The 16,279-nt window shown below is 43.3% G+C and overlaps 1 protein-coding gene across 2 annotated transcripts in view; it reads right to left on the bottom strand.

Annotated features, from left to right (window-relative positions):
• LOC143291201 (putative methyltransferase-like protein 24) overlaps positions 1 to 16,279 on the bottom strand; it is a 53,163-nt gene that overhangs the window by 19,995 nt on the left and 16,889 nt on the right. For both annotated transcript variants that reach the window (XM_076600942.1, XM_076600943.1), the window contains 2 exons: positions 13,718 to 13,783; positions 2,916 to 2,986 (listed from right to left, as the gene is read on the bottom strand). In XM_076600942.1, coding sequence (XP_076457057.1) covers positions 2,916 to 2,986; positions 13,718 to 13,783 — 137 coding nt within the window. The remainder of the gene's footprint in view (positions 1 to 2,915; positions 2,987 to 13,717; positions 13,784 to 16,279) is intronic.

The following is a 16,279-nucleotide window of genomic DNA, read 5'->3' as shown; positions in this document are numbered from 1 at the left end:
TGCCAGTCAATCAGGCATCCAACAATTGATAATTGAGTGAACTGAATAAATAACAATAATAATAATGATTAGTATTCATATGGCGCTGAATCTTTTGCAATGACAAATCAAAGCGCCAACACTCCAGCCATTCACAATCTTGCATAACTCCAATTCACAATGTAAATACAAAGCTGTGACTCTTAATTCACAAAAAAATGTCAATACAAAGCTGAGGAAAATGAGGGCAAAGAAGAAAGAGGGAGGGAGGAGCAGGCTAATTTGGGATGAGGTAGGTTTTAAGTCCAGACTTGAAAAGAGGTGAACGTAGACAAAAATGAATAAATACATACGAAGCTGAGGAAAATGACAAGGAAGAGATGGGGGTGGCAGGGAGTGGGACTCATTTCAGGAGAGGTAGGTTTTAAGGTCAGATCTGAAACAGCACAGACCTGACGAAGCGAAAGAGGAAGTTCATTTCAAGTGCAGGGTCCAGAGACAGAGAAAAAGCGGTGGCTGACCGTGGAGTGTTTGAATATGGGAAGGCGGAAACAGTGGATCCAAAGCTGGTCATAGAGAGCGAAATGGGGCGTGGAGGTGAATGCAGTTTTGTTTTTTTGTTTTTTTAGATAGAAAGTGGCAGATTTGTTCATACATTCATAACACAGAGTGCTGATCTTGTACTTCATTCTATGTGAGACCGGGAGCCAATAGAGATTGCAAGAGAGGAGTGATGTGCTCAAACCTTTTCTTTCTGGAGACAAGTCGAGAAGCAAGAGTTTTGTATTCGCTGAAGGTAGTGAATGGATGAAGCAGGCAAACCAGACAATAGTTGAGACAAGAGAGAATGAGAAACAACGAGTTTAGATGTTGCATCAATATACGGATAAAAAAATTTTAAAAAAAACCCAACTTAATGGAACTGATGCGCCGTAATTGGCAATGACAGGATTGACAGGTCCGACTGATATTTTATTGCTTGGACAGTGTGTTGTCAAAAACATCACCAAGGCTCCTGAATGAGCTGGAAAGAGAGATGGATGTACTGCCAAGTTTGACTGTGTCAACTGTGAAGGAAGAGAGGTTGTTTTTTTTAGTTCCTATGATCATTGCTTCAGTTTTGTCCACGTTCAGTTGTAACTTGTTAAGTGTCATCTAGTTACGAATGTCCACGAAACAGTCGCATGTTGTCGATTTTTTGCAAGAGAGAAGACTTTTTTTTTCATATGTATCACTTTTTTTAAGTGTATAGTGTGAAGAGCATGGGGCCTAAAACAGATCCCTGTGGGACTCCATGTTCGACTTGAACGGCAATCACCAACTGTTACAGACTGGAATTAGTCAGTGAGGTATTTTTGAGCCAGTTGAGAGCAGTGCCGTTAATACAAAATGTATAATGAAAACGGGAAAGAAGAACCTATTGTGTCAAAGGCAGCTGACGAATCGAGAAGAGTCAGGAAATATTTCCTGAGTCAGATGCTAACAAGAGATTATGCAAGATGTGGAGGAGAGCGGATTTGGTGCTGTGGTCAGCACGATAGGCAGATTAAAGAGGGTGGAGGGGATTGTTGAAACGAAGATGGTTGTTGAGCTGCTTCAGGACGTCTTTTTCTAGACGTTAGGACCAGAAAGGAAGGTTAGAAACTGATCAATAGTTTTTCAAAATGTTTGGGTCAATGTTGGGTTTCTTCAGAAGAGGCCGGACAATTGGTGTTTTGAAAGAAAATTGATGGAAAACCTTCAGTAAGAAGAGATGAAATGACAATTTTGGTGATTGTAGGAAAGAAGCCGTGAAAAGCTGGGAAAAGACAGAGGCTGGTATGGGATCAAGCTCATAGAATTCTTATTGTCATTTCTTTCAGGATTTCAGTTTCAGTCAAGGGATTGAAGAAATGGAGAGGTTGAACTTAGGATCAGGAGGGATAGGTAGAAAAGGTGCCTGGTCCAATTTGGTGCAAACAGTTTGGACTTTGTCCAAAAAGGAAAAAAAGGAGAAGATACTGGGGATTTCTGATGAAGTGTATGCAGAGGGAAGACGAGTCTTTTTTTTTGCAGTGCCAAGAATATTTGACATGATGGAATGAAAATATTTGGTGGACGTGGCATCGATAACTTGAGAGGAAAAGAATTTTGATCAAATGTTTTACTTTGTTTTTGTTTTTTGTTTTTTTCGGAAGATTTGGTTGTGAACTTTCAGTTGTGTTGATCGTCATCTTCGTTCCGATTGGTGATGCCTGCGTTTTGCCATTCCAGTTCCTGTGTGTACCACAGGCGGAAGGCCTGTCAGGTAGCATGCGGGTAGTGTGTGCGTGGAGGGAGGTGAGGAGTGGGGGTGGGAGGGGGGGGGGGCGAGGGGTTTGCATATTCATCCAGCAGTTGGGAGGACAGTGTTGCAATGTATCGAGACATCGGTTCAGGCAGAAATTTCGGAAAGGCGTTCAGCAGCTTGAGAAGAGAGATGTGTTAATTTGGACAGATTTCAGGTTGCGACAAATGATATTTGGTTCTAGTTGGATCTTAAGTGAAAAAATAACAGCAGAATGGTCAGAACAAAGTTCGTCAGCTACAGTCACTGATGCAGTGTTGGCATCAGAGTCACGGGTGATGAACCAGTCCAAAGTGTGGCCAGATCTGTGTGTTGATTCCGTGACGAGCTGACAGAGAGAAGGACTGGACAGATAAAGGTGCAGGCGTTTGACATCAGGGGAAGTCAGCTCAACACAGCACAGCACAACACATCCCTCCACAATGCAACACAACTCAGCACAGCACAGCAGACCACCACACAACACCGCACACCACAGCAAAGCACAGCACACCACAACACAGCACGGCACCGCACAACACAACACAGCTCAGCACAACACACAGCGCTGCATTACACAACACTATTGACCCCAATACAATTGTCTCGTTGTGTGCTGAGGGAAGCTCACCTGTGCACTATGAAGTTCACTTCTTTGTCTGTCATCGTCTTCATTTCGTCTTCAGTCGGAAGGTTCTTTAGCTGAAATGGGGTTCACTTTTAAAATGGTTTAAAAGGAAACGGGAGAAAGAAACAAAACCAGACAGACGTTAAACAAAAACAGAGATTTCTTTTCAATGGAAGATTATTCAGAGCTTTGTGATTAGAAATATTCGATGATAAGAAGTTAAACGATATATGTAGACGCAACAGTGGTTTGAGAATGTGCTCATGCTGAACAACGTTCTGGTGATGTGTAATGTATATGGGCAACAACGAAGTTTCATATTAAAATTGTAACAATACATTCTTACTTCTGCTACAAAAAATGCACGCAACTACAAAACCAAAGCAGAGAAAAATATTCCAAGATTAGGCATTATGATACCATTATGAACCAAATTCTTCCTTCACTGCCAAATAACCCACTTCCCAAAGGCAACGATGTTACTCGTATCCATATCAACCCGTAATTGTAACTGATTAGCTGAATTTTTCAAATCGTTCAACCGTGTCTGCAGACGAACAAATGTGTCGGAATGCAGAAAATTATGTCATCAACGAGTGATAAAAATAACAATGGTTACAAAACAAAATTTAACTGTGAATCAAGAACCATTACTTCCTCTTATCCATTATATCTATACCGCTAATTCATTTATAAATAGTGTAAACAAATTAGAACTACAAACATCTCCCTGTCCCGCCCCTCTTGTACAACTTAAGTAATTAGGTCAGCCAACGCCACACAAAGTTTGTGAAGAAGAAGACGAGGAGGAGGTGGAGGAGGAAGTGGTGGAAGAAGGAGAAGAAGATTAATGATACAGTATTTATATGGCGCAAACTCGCTTCAGAAAGATCTGTAAGCGCCTCACATAAAACAATATACATAAATAGTGCATAATAACATACCACAGCACATGAAAAAAAATCATAAACAAACAAATACAAAAACAAAACAAACAAACAAACAAAGAAACAAAGAAACAAACAACAACAACAACAACAACAACAACAAAAAAATATATATATATATATATACAGAGAGAGAGAGAGAGCAATGTGCATATTACATACTGAAGATACAAAAAATCTCTCACGCATACGCGCGCGCACCCATTAACGCATGCACGCACACACATAAACACCCATACCAACACTCAGCCAGACACTACACCCCCTCCCCCCACATACATACCCACAGAGTAAACACCCACCGACAAGAACACACGCAACATGATGATTTCAACACATGTTCTCTGGTTATATTTTATCACAATATACTACATACTCATGTTCTACATATATTCTACATACTAATATTCTACGAGGGAGCTGTACCAGTGTCAGGTCAGATAGATATATCTGCTACAGGTAACCTGGATCCCATTACTACCTGTCACAGGGTCGAATTGCTGGCGACTAAACCAGCACCCCCACCAGTCCTCTCAGGAGGATGGTGAGGAGGGTGGCTAGACACCCTGCTGGAATTAAATGACCCACAAAGGGCGCCAGCTCTGGAGAGCTACCCGCGGCCACCTAGCTATGGGAGTAAACCCTGACAGAAAATCCGGTGTGGGGCCCCTAAGGCGGTTGGATGGCAAACTTTGTCACTTTCCGGCAGTTCCTGCGGCCGTGTTGGCACCAAAACGTAACAGCCTTGATGTTCCTTTGGATCTGTCAGCGAGGTGGAGAGGGGGGACAAGCTGCATGGGCAACAGCCTGTCTTCCATATTACATTGCCCAGGCTTATATCCGTCCATCCATCCACAAACACCTTGCACCTAAAACCTGGAGAGGACACTCCAACCTCGCTACTAGCACTAGCGTCGGAACAACACGTGAAGCAACAGTTACCGGTTATAAGTTAGCGCTCAACAGGCGTAGAGCCGACGCCAGGGGTTGCTTCTGACGGTGGGAGGGACCCTCGCGTCCCACTGGACAGCTACCGCCCGCCCAAGCTGGGCAGCACCCAGCCAGTTAGGTGCTGTCCCGCCACGACCTGCCTTCTTCTATGGGTGTATGAAGATTAGGAGAATATCCGACAAGCAGGTCGTTAATTTCCGCACCAGGCAAAAAGAAAACTTCATGAAACGGATCAACAATGAAACTGGCTTGTTGGAATGTCCAGACAATGATGCCTGGGCTCTCCCAAGATCTGCAAGACATCAGCGACGCCAGAAAGACGGCCGTCATAAACAGCGAGCTGAAGAGACTAAATGTGGACATTGCCACTCTGCAGGAAACACGGCTGGCTGACTCAGGAACACTAAAGGTGAGGGACTACACCTTCTTCTGGCAAGGAAAGAGCTCTGATGCCCCAAGAGAGTACGGAGTAGGCTTTGCAGTCAGGAACAGCCTGCTGAACATGATCGAACCAGGCAGCAGCGGTTCAGAACGACTATTGACTCTCCGCCTCAACACCTCCGAAGGCCATGTCACTCTCGTCAGCGCATATGCTCCAACAGTCTGCCTCTCCAGACGCCAAGGATGAGTTCTACAAAAATCTTGCATCAACCATAAGGAACATCCCCAGGACAGAACAACTTGTTCTCCTGGGCGACTTCAATGCCAGAGTGGGTGCAGACGATTCGTGGCCCTCCTGTCTCGGTTCCTTTGGAGTGGGGAAAATGAATGAGAATGGACAGCGACTACTTGAGTTTTGTAGCTGCCATGAACTGTGCATCGCCAACTCCTTCTTCAAGACGAAGCCCCAACACAGTCTCCTGGAGGCACCCACGCTCAAAACATTGGCACCAACTGGATCTGATCCTAGTAAGACGAGCTGCCAACAAAAACCTTCTCCACATGCGCTCTTACCACAGCGAAGACTGCGACACGGACCACTCTCTAGTATGCTGCAAGATCAGACTGCAACCAAAGAAGTTCCACTGCTCAAAGAAACAAGGGAACTCTCGCATTGACGTCAGCAAGATATCTCAGCCAGACCTTGTAGAACAGTTCGCAGAGGCCTTTGAGAGAGAATTCGATGCACTGCAGCCCAGAGACTCTGCCACAGAAAGATGGGAAACGCTACGAGACACCATGCACCGCATTGCTACGGCCACCTTTGGGAAGAAAACCGTGAAGTCCCACGACTGGTTTGAGGCCAAATCATCAGAGATGACTCCCAGTATTGAGGCCAAGCGCGCTGCACATACTGAGTACAAACGGTCACCCAGTGAGAAGAACCTGCAAATCCTCAGGGCCACCAGGAGTAAGGTTCAGTTTAACGCCAGGCGATGTGCAAATGAGTACTGGACAGAGCTCAGCGAAGAGATACTGAATGCTGCTGAAAGAGGCAACATCTGAGGGATGTATGATGGTATCAAGAAGGCACTGGGACCAACACAGAGCAAGACTGCCCCCCTCAAATCCTCCACGGGGGAAGTAATCAACGATCCTAGCCAGCAGATGGAGAGATGGGCAGAACACTACTCCGACCTCTACTCCACAGAAAACACAGTGTCCAACTCAGCCCTCGATGCCATCAAGTGCATGCCGGTCATGGAAGAACTTGACGTAGAGCCAACTGAGGACGAACTCAGCAAGGCCATTAACAGCCTGACATCAGGCAAGGCACCTGGCAGAGACGGAATTCCCCCAGACCTCATTAAACACTGCAAGACTACTCTTCTGCATCCTCTGCACACAGTCCTCTGTCAGTCCTGGAATGAGGGAGCTGTACCGCAGGACATGAGGGACGGCAAGATTATCACCCTCAACAACAGCAAGGGTGAAAGGAGCGACTGCAACAACTACAGAGGCATCTCACTTCTAAGCATTGTAGGCAAAGTCTACGCTCGGGTCCTCCTAATCCGCCTGCAGAAACTGGCCGAACGCGTTTACCCGGAATCACAGTGCGGTTTTCGAGCAGAGAGATCCATGGTAGACATGATCTTCTCCCTTCGCCAAATCCAGGAGAAGTGCAGAGAGCAGAGGATGCCCGTGTATGTCGCATTCATTGACCTCACCAAGGCCTTTGACCTAGTTAGCAGAGACGGCCTTTTCAGGGCTCTTCGAAAGATCGGCTGCCCCCCCAAACTGCACAGCTTGACTGAGTCCTTCCACTCTAATATGAAAGGGACGGTGCAGTTTAATGGTAACCTCTCCAAGCCCTTCGACGTACGCGGCGGTGTCAATCAAGGCTGTGTCCTCGCCCCCACCCTGTTTGGAATCTTCTTTGCTCTTCTCCCGAGACATGCGTTCAGCACAGCGCAAGAAGGGATCTACCTGCGGACCAGATCAGATGGCAGGCTCTTCAGTCTCGCCTGTCTCAGAGCAAGGACAAAAGTCCGCGAAGCCCTCATCAGAGACATGCTCTTTGCTGACGATGTCGCAGTTGTGACCCACACCCAGCGGGACTTGCAGTCACTAATGGACCGCCTCTCCCAGGCCTGCAAAGATTTTGGTCTGACCATCAGTCTCAAGAAGACAAATGTCCTAGGCCAAGACACGCCATCTCCGCCAGCCATCACCATTGATGACTACGAGCTTGAAGCCATCCATCAATTCACTTACCTTGGATCCACCATCACCAACAACCTCTCCCTTGATACCGAGATCGACAAGAGGATCGGAAAGGCAGCCACAACGCTAGCCCGCCTCACACAAAGAGTGTGGACAAATCCCAAGCTGACCACGAAGACAAGGATGGCTGTATACAACGCCTGCGTCCTCAACACCTTACTGTATGGCAGTGAGGCGTGGACCACACATGCTCGTCAGGAGAAAAGGCTCAATACCTTCCACCTGAGAAGCCTACGGCGCATACTCGGCATCTCCTGGTAAGACAAGGTGACAACACTGAAGTCCTGACTCGCGCTGGCCTCCCGACCATGTATACCATGCTGAGACAGCGTTGGCTGCGCTGGCTGGGCCACGTTCGCCGCATGGAAGATGGTCGCATCCCAAAAGACATCCTTTATGGAGAGCTCGCCACGGGACAGAGAAGCATCGGCCGCCCACAGCTGAGATACAAAGACGTTTCCAAACGTGACATGAAGGCACTTGAGATCAACACTGATTCCTGGGAGGGCCTTGCAGATGACCGCAACAGATGGAGAAGCACTCTCAAGAATCAGCTACGGATTTGTGAGGACAAACTGTCAGCTGCTGCAGGAGAAAAGCGAACTCGCAGAAAAGGGACGGCAGCCGACAGACCAGCATCAGCTTACACATGTGACCGCTGCGAGAGACTGCCGTGACCGAAGGAGGCCTACTAATATTCTACATACTCTCAAAGCCTTCAGCTAATAATGATGTTGTACATTTCCAAAATGATATCACAAGGTAAAGTACCTCTATAAATGTTTGTATTGATTACATCACCTTTCTAATAAAGTAAGAAAATTTAAGAATGACATTACCGTTCAGGAAAGATGCCCCTATGAAATAAAACGTTCAAGAATTTTACGAAAAACCATACAGTGATATCACATGGAACTTTTTTAATTCTACTAATGTACCATCGTAACCTGTACAGAAATTCAAGATTAAAGATTCAAAAACTGTATTACTCAAGGTTGAAGATTTCAGGCATTGTTGAGTCTTCCTCAAGTTCCTGTCTGACCATGTGACAACAACAACAATAACGATAACGACACAACAATGATAATGTTGGTAAATACCACTACCACCATCACTACTACTACCACAACTACTAATGATAATCGTCATCATCATTGCACACACACGCACGCACGCACGCGCGCGTACACACACACACACACACACACACACACACACACACACACAAAGAGAGAGAGAGAGATAGATAACGCATAGTTATTGTTGCAAGTTTCAACAACTCACTGCCTTGAGATTCTGCACATGCATAATGCAGTGAAAATGTGTAACTAAAAAAATATCATAACATTCAAGCTAAAATCATGTCTTCTTTTTTTTTCTTTTTTCTTTTTTTTTCTTCTTCTTTTTTGTCACAGCTGTCCAAGAAGACATCACTGCTACTTCTGCATCAGCAGTGGAAACAGTGCTGCTGACAGTAAATTGAGTAATTTTACAAAATTTAACAAATTTGGAAGCGAAAGTATGTAATGATCTGACAGCTTTGCTTTCCCCTTTACACCAATCTGACACTGATGACACAGTGAAAGATGACTTATTAGGGCCTTGAAAACTGTTTTGTCATAAAATTTAGACTGAAGGGGAGGGGGGGGGGATTACAGTAGTGGGTGTCAATTTGTAGAGTGTGTGTGTGTGTGTGTTAGTTGAGAGCGTATTGATTCAGGAGGATCATTGGTATCGACAAATTGTGTAACACAATCAGATTATTATCTATGTATGAATATCTTTTAAAGCTTTCTTCTTGGGAATTGTGGAGTTTGAATGCTCCTGATATTTTTTTCATACTGATGGGAACAAATATTGCAACTGTTTATATACTGTTTATATTTATCTATATATAATGTTGATTTATATGCAATAATTATACACATCACTTGTATGCAAGAGATAATTTGATTTCAACAGCCAAAGCTTATACCCACTGCTTGCAAACGATACTGATCATATGGTGCATGTAAATAAGACTTCAGAAACTGTGGCTGTGATTTTCTTCTTTTTTTCTTCTTCTTCTCTTTGAGGGAGAAAGGTGGGGGGAGGGAGGTGGTTCAAACCAGTTAAGATTCACTGCAGAGTTTTGTTTTTTTCTTTCTGATCATGGAAAATAAATCAGAACTTTGTGAATGTAGACACTGCGCTTCAATACAGATGTATATCACACACACGCGTGCGCGCGCACAACATCCAAAACTAAATGGTGCTCACATCATAAATAACGCAATTTTTTTTTAGACAATTGTTCATTGTTTTGCATTTAGGTATGAATGAATGATACACACAAAAAAAGAAAAAAGAAAAGAAAATATCTTACCAAAGTGATTTTTTTCAAGTCTGTTTGTGTTTGACTCAGACCCGTTTACACTGCATTTTGTAAACAGTCCAAATTTGATTGTACAGATTTGACAACAAGCAATAAACAAATGAATCCCCAACCGGATTGGTCTTTGGTGACTGAGCCATCTGTGTATATGATGATGTCCTCTTCTTTACTGTTTTTTTCTTCTATCAGTAGCTTCACTTCCGCATCAGTTTTGCCCTCTGGCCATTCCTGACAATGTCTTCCTAGAGTGGGTGAAATGGCTGTGTTGAATAGATGGTTGAGGTTTTCGGGGTTTTTCTCCCATTCTTTTGTTTCTTTCAGGTCTTGTAGTCAGCATACTAGCGGATTGTGTCTTCTGCTTGCCTTATCCATGATCTTCCTCGTTCCTAGACGGCTGCCTTTTGGTTCTTTGACTGCGTCATGCAGTGGGTTTTGAGGGTTTTCTAATGCTTTGAAGTAGGTCTTAACCTGTTCTAACTTGTTTCTGGCCTGCACTGAAGGAGTCAAGCAGGTATCGCATGGTTTCCATAGGCGTGTCTTTTGTTGTTCCAAGGATCAGCCTCATAGCTTCATTTTGAACTCTTTCTAATTTTAGAAGGTTGCTTTGAGATGGTGTTGTTAGCGTAAGTCCGCAGTCGATCACACTGAGGACGGGTGATTGGTATAGTAGGAGGTGGCGTTGTTCAATACCTTTGTTTGCCATTGCTTTTAAGACTGAAAGGCCCTTTTTACATTTGAGAACAGTATTTTCCGTATGTTTTCTGAAGGTCAGCATCCTGTCGAACTGTATTCCTAGGTAGCGTAGGCATTCAGTTTTTTCGATCTGAATCCCGTCGAATGACACAGGTGGTGGTGATTTGCTCGCGGTTCTGTTGTTGAGGGTGCACAGCAACGTTTGGGCTTTCGCTGGATTGATGGAAGATCCTGTGTCTTTGCACCATTGAGCAATATTGTTTAGTTGTTTCTGGACGGCTTTAGTTCTTTCCTGAGCATCTTTCGAAGTTTTGAAGACCAGGCCATCATCCGCAATAGTAGGCACCCGAGCTATTCTATTGTTGTTTAAGTCTGTAAGGCCCTTCGTGTAGACGTTGTAGAGGACAGGAGAGAGCGGAGACCCTTGTGGCAGTGCCATGGATAGTTTAGAAGGTGCAGACATCCAATCTCCGAGGCGTAGGACGGCGGTTCTTTCCTGAAGCACTGCTGCTATCCATCTTGTCAGTGTCAAACTTACTCCATACCCTAGTAGCAACTCCATGAGGTGCACAAACTGGACTTTATTGTAGGCATCTCCAAGGTCGATTGCTAGTGCTAGTGTTTCTTCTTTTCTTTGAAATCCTTCATACACCTCATATGCAAAAAGCAGCTGCATTTTCCCATGTGGACTTGCCTGTTCTGTAACCACCTTGATCTGAAGGGAGAATGTGCCTGTGTTCAAGATCCCTTGCAAGTTTCCTGGCTATCATGCTTTCCATGAGCTTTCCAGCAATGTTTTGCATGGTTAGGATTCGGTAGCCGCTTACCTGACGATGGTCCTTTCCTGGTTTTGGTATGGGTTTTATGAAGCTGTGTGTCCAGTCTTCCAGCACATGTCCATTGTGGAAACTGTTTTGATACAGATTGAAAAGTTTGCTTCTGTCTTCTTCCGATAGCCCCTTGATGTCCGAGTAGCGAACTTTGTCTAGGCCAGGAGCCGATTCTTTCTTACATTTAGCTATTGCTTCGTTTAGATCATCTATTGTCAAGTAGACCGACAAGACAGAGGGACTGGAGTGGGTGGGGGAAGGAGAGCAGGGGTTTGGGACAGTGTCGGCGCGACCTCAAAGGCTCGACTTTGGCCTGGACGGTGCAGGGAGGGAGATAAGGATTCGGGAGGGTCGGGGGGTTGTGGAGGGGAGGATGAGGGGAGGGGAGGGAAGGGGAAGGGGTGCAGATGACACTGCTGGCACACTACAACACAAGTATCACAGAGCGTTCACGACAGCGGCTGCTCTCTCGCGAAGCGCCACTCATATATATCGGGTGTCCCCCAAAAAAGTGAACCACTTTTTGACAAGTATATTCTCAGTGATTGAGTAACCGAATTCATTGAAAATTTTCAAACAGTAACCTTAGGGTATCATGAACAAGTCTACAAAATATCTAAAAGTTCGGACGCAAATTTGCGAGTATTGTCAAATTCAAAACAGCATGTCAAAAAATCCAATATCAGAGGAAAACTCACTTATTTCAGTTTATGCTCAATGTGGCCTCCATCTTCCTCCACGACGAAACGAAGCCGTTTCTTCCAAGCAGAAATTCTTTTACGTATTTCTTCCACCCATATCTCCTCCCGTGACATAATTATCCTGTCCTTTAACGCCTGCTCTGTCAATTTGTCTCTCACTCCCTGGTAAACTTTCTCCTTCAGAGAGTCCCATAATTATGGCATAATCCATTGGGTTAGTCAGAACTCTGTGGAGGCCATTCATCCTTCTTTATGAATTCTGGTGTAGCCTCCTCCAGATGCGCCTGGGTTACCCTACTTGTGTGTGAAGGAGCCCCATCTTGCTGAAACACGTAATTGTTTCTAGGATAAAGACGCCTACAATTCGGGAGAAGATTATCATCCAATAACTGAATGCAGCTTTCACTATTAACCTTGACTCTATCAGTGTCAATAAAATGAATGTTTGTTTTTCCTTTCCAGGATACTCCAGCTGATACCATTATCTTTTTTGAAAATCTAAAAGTCTCATGATAGAGGCGAGATGGCTAAATTTCTCGTTTCTGTTTCCCATAAACGCGATCGTTTTGGCGATTTTTAGCTATCTCTAACATAAAGTCTTTCTCGTCTGTGAAAATGATTGTTTTCACATCAGTGGCTGAGTAGCGGTCATTCAGGTTACGGCAGCGAGTTTTTCTTTTCCCTCTAACATTTTGGTCCCTCCTTGATACCCGTATCCTCTTGAAGGGCCTCAGCTCCAGTTCTTTCACCATTCTTTGCACAGAATACTTACTCACTTGTAAATAGCTTGCAACTTCTCTAGAGATTTGTGGGTCCCTGAGTTCTTCTCCTGGGATTGAATCAGTTCCTCAACACGGTCTTTGTTCTCCTCCGAACATGCAGTCTTGGGTCTCCCACTGCTAATTTTACGTGCTACTGACCCTATAGTGCGTATTTCAGCGACAAGTCTATTTACAGTGACAGGACTCCACCCCTTGCCTGGAAATTCCTTTACGATCCTTCTTCCACCCCAGCCTTCCTCCTTGAAACAGTTTTCAATGGTAACCTTATCACTTGCACTCAAAGGCATGGTTGATTCTTCCAAACTGAAACTTTGGACAGAACTGATTTTGGATACAGACGACAATTAAAAAAATCAATAGACTTGACACCCAGACAGGCTATTTTTAGACTGACACTGATTGACAGATGCCAACACCCGTCAGCTGGCATGAACATGATGAAGGTCACATTGCACAGCTCTGATATTGGATTTTTTGACATGCTGTTTTGAATTTGACAATACTCGCATAATTTGCGTCCGAACTTTTAGATATTTTGCAGACTTGTTGATGACTTTGATGATACCCTAAGGTTACTGTGTGAAAATTGTCAATGAATTCGGTTTCTTTATCACTGAGAAAAGCCTTCTCAAGAAGCAATTCACATTTTTGGGGGACACACGGTGTATATATATATATATAGAGAGAGAGAGAGAGAGAGAGAGAGAGAGAAAGATAGAGAGAGAGAGAGAGATAGAGAGAGAGAGAAAGAGATAGAGTGACAGAGAGATTGATAGACAGACAGACAGACAGACAGAGCTGAGAAAGGAGATGAAAGGGATCAGGTGTAGTGGCGGGGTGGGTGGATGGGGGGGTGGACTTACCCGCCCAAATTTCCTCAAATACACCAGATCAGGATGGTCGTCTGGGAGACTCCGATCTGGTTCCGCCTGTCAGTCAGTGTCAACAACATTTTGTTAGTGTCACTTATGATGAGAGAGAGAGAGAGACAGAGACAGAGAGAGAGAACACTGAACACTGAAATATTTTATGTCATAGTGACATAGTAGGTACTAATCAGAACAAAATAGTGCAAAACATAAAATGCAACAGAAAGAGAAAAAAAGAACTGAAGCAACATAAACGAATAAAAGATTTGCGACACTTTGGCACTTTGTCATTTGCTTAAAGTACATGTGACATGGGGGTAATGCGCCCTTTTTTTCTTCTTTTTTTCAGTCGTTCGTCTCCAAGGTTTGGAAAGTACACAGAAAACAAAGTACATATAAATCATATAATAAATATTTACGCAAGAAACATCGACACACATCATATCAATACAAACACGTACTAAAGAACATATAGATCATGAAATAATTATTTTTGCCTGAACATAAAAATCCATCATATCAATACAAACACATCATATAATTACAATGTCCATCTAAATGGTTTTTTTCCTCAGAGGGAGAGAGTGAGAGAGAGAGAGGGGGGGGGGAGGGAAGGGCAACAATAGGAAATTTCTTCCCTCAAAACAAAGACAGTGATCAAATCAGGTTTCTGTCGTGAACAACTCCAATCCTTTTAGTTGTCCCCCTATAGACCTTGTTCGTCAGAAAACCGGAAGTCAGTGAAAAGTTCAGTCCCTTCACCTTGGGACGTCCGGATAAGGCAATTTGGCGACTCTGTCCGCTGAAACTGAAAGTGCGCTTGAATCCATGAAAGTTTAAGAACCGAAAGAGTATTTTAAAAAAGAACGGACAACTGATGAGTAGCGCGAAAGTTGAACTTGTACGTCGTGCAAAGATTTTCAATTGTCGCGGAACCAGAAACAAGAAGGCAAAGTCAAGTCAGTTTCTGCTGTCACAGAGACATTTCTGCTGTCACAGCGACATAAACCTCCCGCAGATTTTTAACAATTGAACTGAAGAAAAAAGTATCCTCCTGTGTGTGACCCATTCGCGCAATCAGAATCTATAAACATTCTAGCATTTCATACTGTTGCTATTTAGTAAGAGTGAGTGTGTGTGTGTGTGTGTGTGTGTGTGTGTGTGTGTGTGTGTGTGTGTGTGTGTGTGTGTTACGTCGTGTGTGTGTGTGTGTGTGTGTGTGTGTGTGTGTGTGTGCGCGCGCGCGCCTTCTGAAAACAAATTTCAGACTTGAGAAAATAGCCATTGCTGTTCCAATTAATTTGATCTTTCTCTGGCTTTTCTATCACATGACTTTTTAATACATATAGTGGGGAGGAGAGTGTTGGAGTTGAGGATGGAAATCTGTGGGGAAATGAGTGGTGCAGTTTAGCATGGAAATTGTGGGGAGAAGAGTGGTGGAACTGTGCATGGAATTTGATAAAAGATAATCATCATCAAGACTGATTCATGTGTGTTTCATCACAGTTGCATTGATGATTAACCGCAAGTAAAGAATGACTTCATCTTATGGTGTAGCATGCATACATGTGTGCATACAGAACTCACTCATTCATCATTACATGCACCAATAAGTCTTCTCAAGACTCCCATACATTCAGACACACCAGTCTGGTACAAACAGCTGGCCTGTTTACCCAAACTACTTTCACCAGGTTAGAATATGTATTTCTTTTATGGAAACCTGTAAGTTCAGTGTATCTAACAACTGGCCAAGGGATTAACACATAATACCAGTTTTCTCTTTGATTCCAATTTTTTTAGAAACTGGTAGTGCTGTAAATTCTTAGTGTAAATATTTGCATTTATTTACATTTTATTTTATTTATTTTATTTACACTCCCATCTTTTATTTCCTGTATTATTTTAAATCATATATATATATATATATATATATATATATATCATATGCTTATTGCTTGCTTATCAAATCTGTACAATCAAATTTGGACTGTTTACAAAATGCAGTGTAAACAGGTCTGAATCAAACACAGACTTAAGAAAATCACTTTGATCAGATATTTTCTTTTATTTTTTTGTATCATTCATTCATACCTAAATGCTAAACAATGAACAATTGTCTACATAATTTGAGTTATTTATGATGTGAGCACCATTTAGTGTTGGATATTGTGCATGTGTGCATGTGTGCATGTGTGTGTGTGTGTGTGTGTGTGTGTGTGTGTGTGTGATATACATCTGTATTGAAGTTCAATGTCTACATTCACAAAGTTGTTTTCTTTCCATGATCGGAAAGAAAAAAACACCTCTGCAGTGAATCTTAACTGCTTTGAACCACACTGCACCCCTCCCCACCCCCCACCTTTCTCCCTCAAAGAGAAGAAGAAGAAATAAACTCAGCAACAGTTTCTGAAGTCTTATTTAAATGCACCATATGATCAATATCATTAGCAAGCAGTGGGTATAAGTTTTGGCTGTTGAAATCAAATTATCTCTTGTATACAAGTGATGTATGTATTGCATATAAATCAACATTATATCAGATAAATATAAACA

The sequence above is a fragment of the Babylonia areolata genome, chromosome 16, assembly GCF_041734735.1.
Source record: "Babylonia areolata isolate BAREFJ2019XMU chromosome 16, ASM4173473v1, whole genome shotgun sequence".
Taxonomy (NCBI): domain Eukaryota; kingdom Metazoa; phylum Mollusca; class Gastropoda; order Neogastropoda; family Buccinidae; genus Babylonia; species Babylonia areolata.
This window is presented reverse-complemented; position numbering and strand designations above follow the sequence as displayed.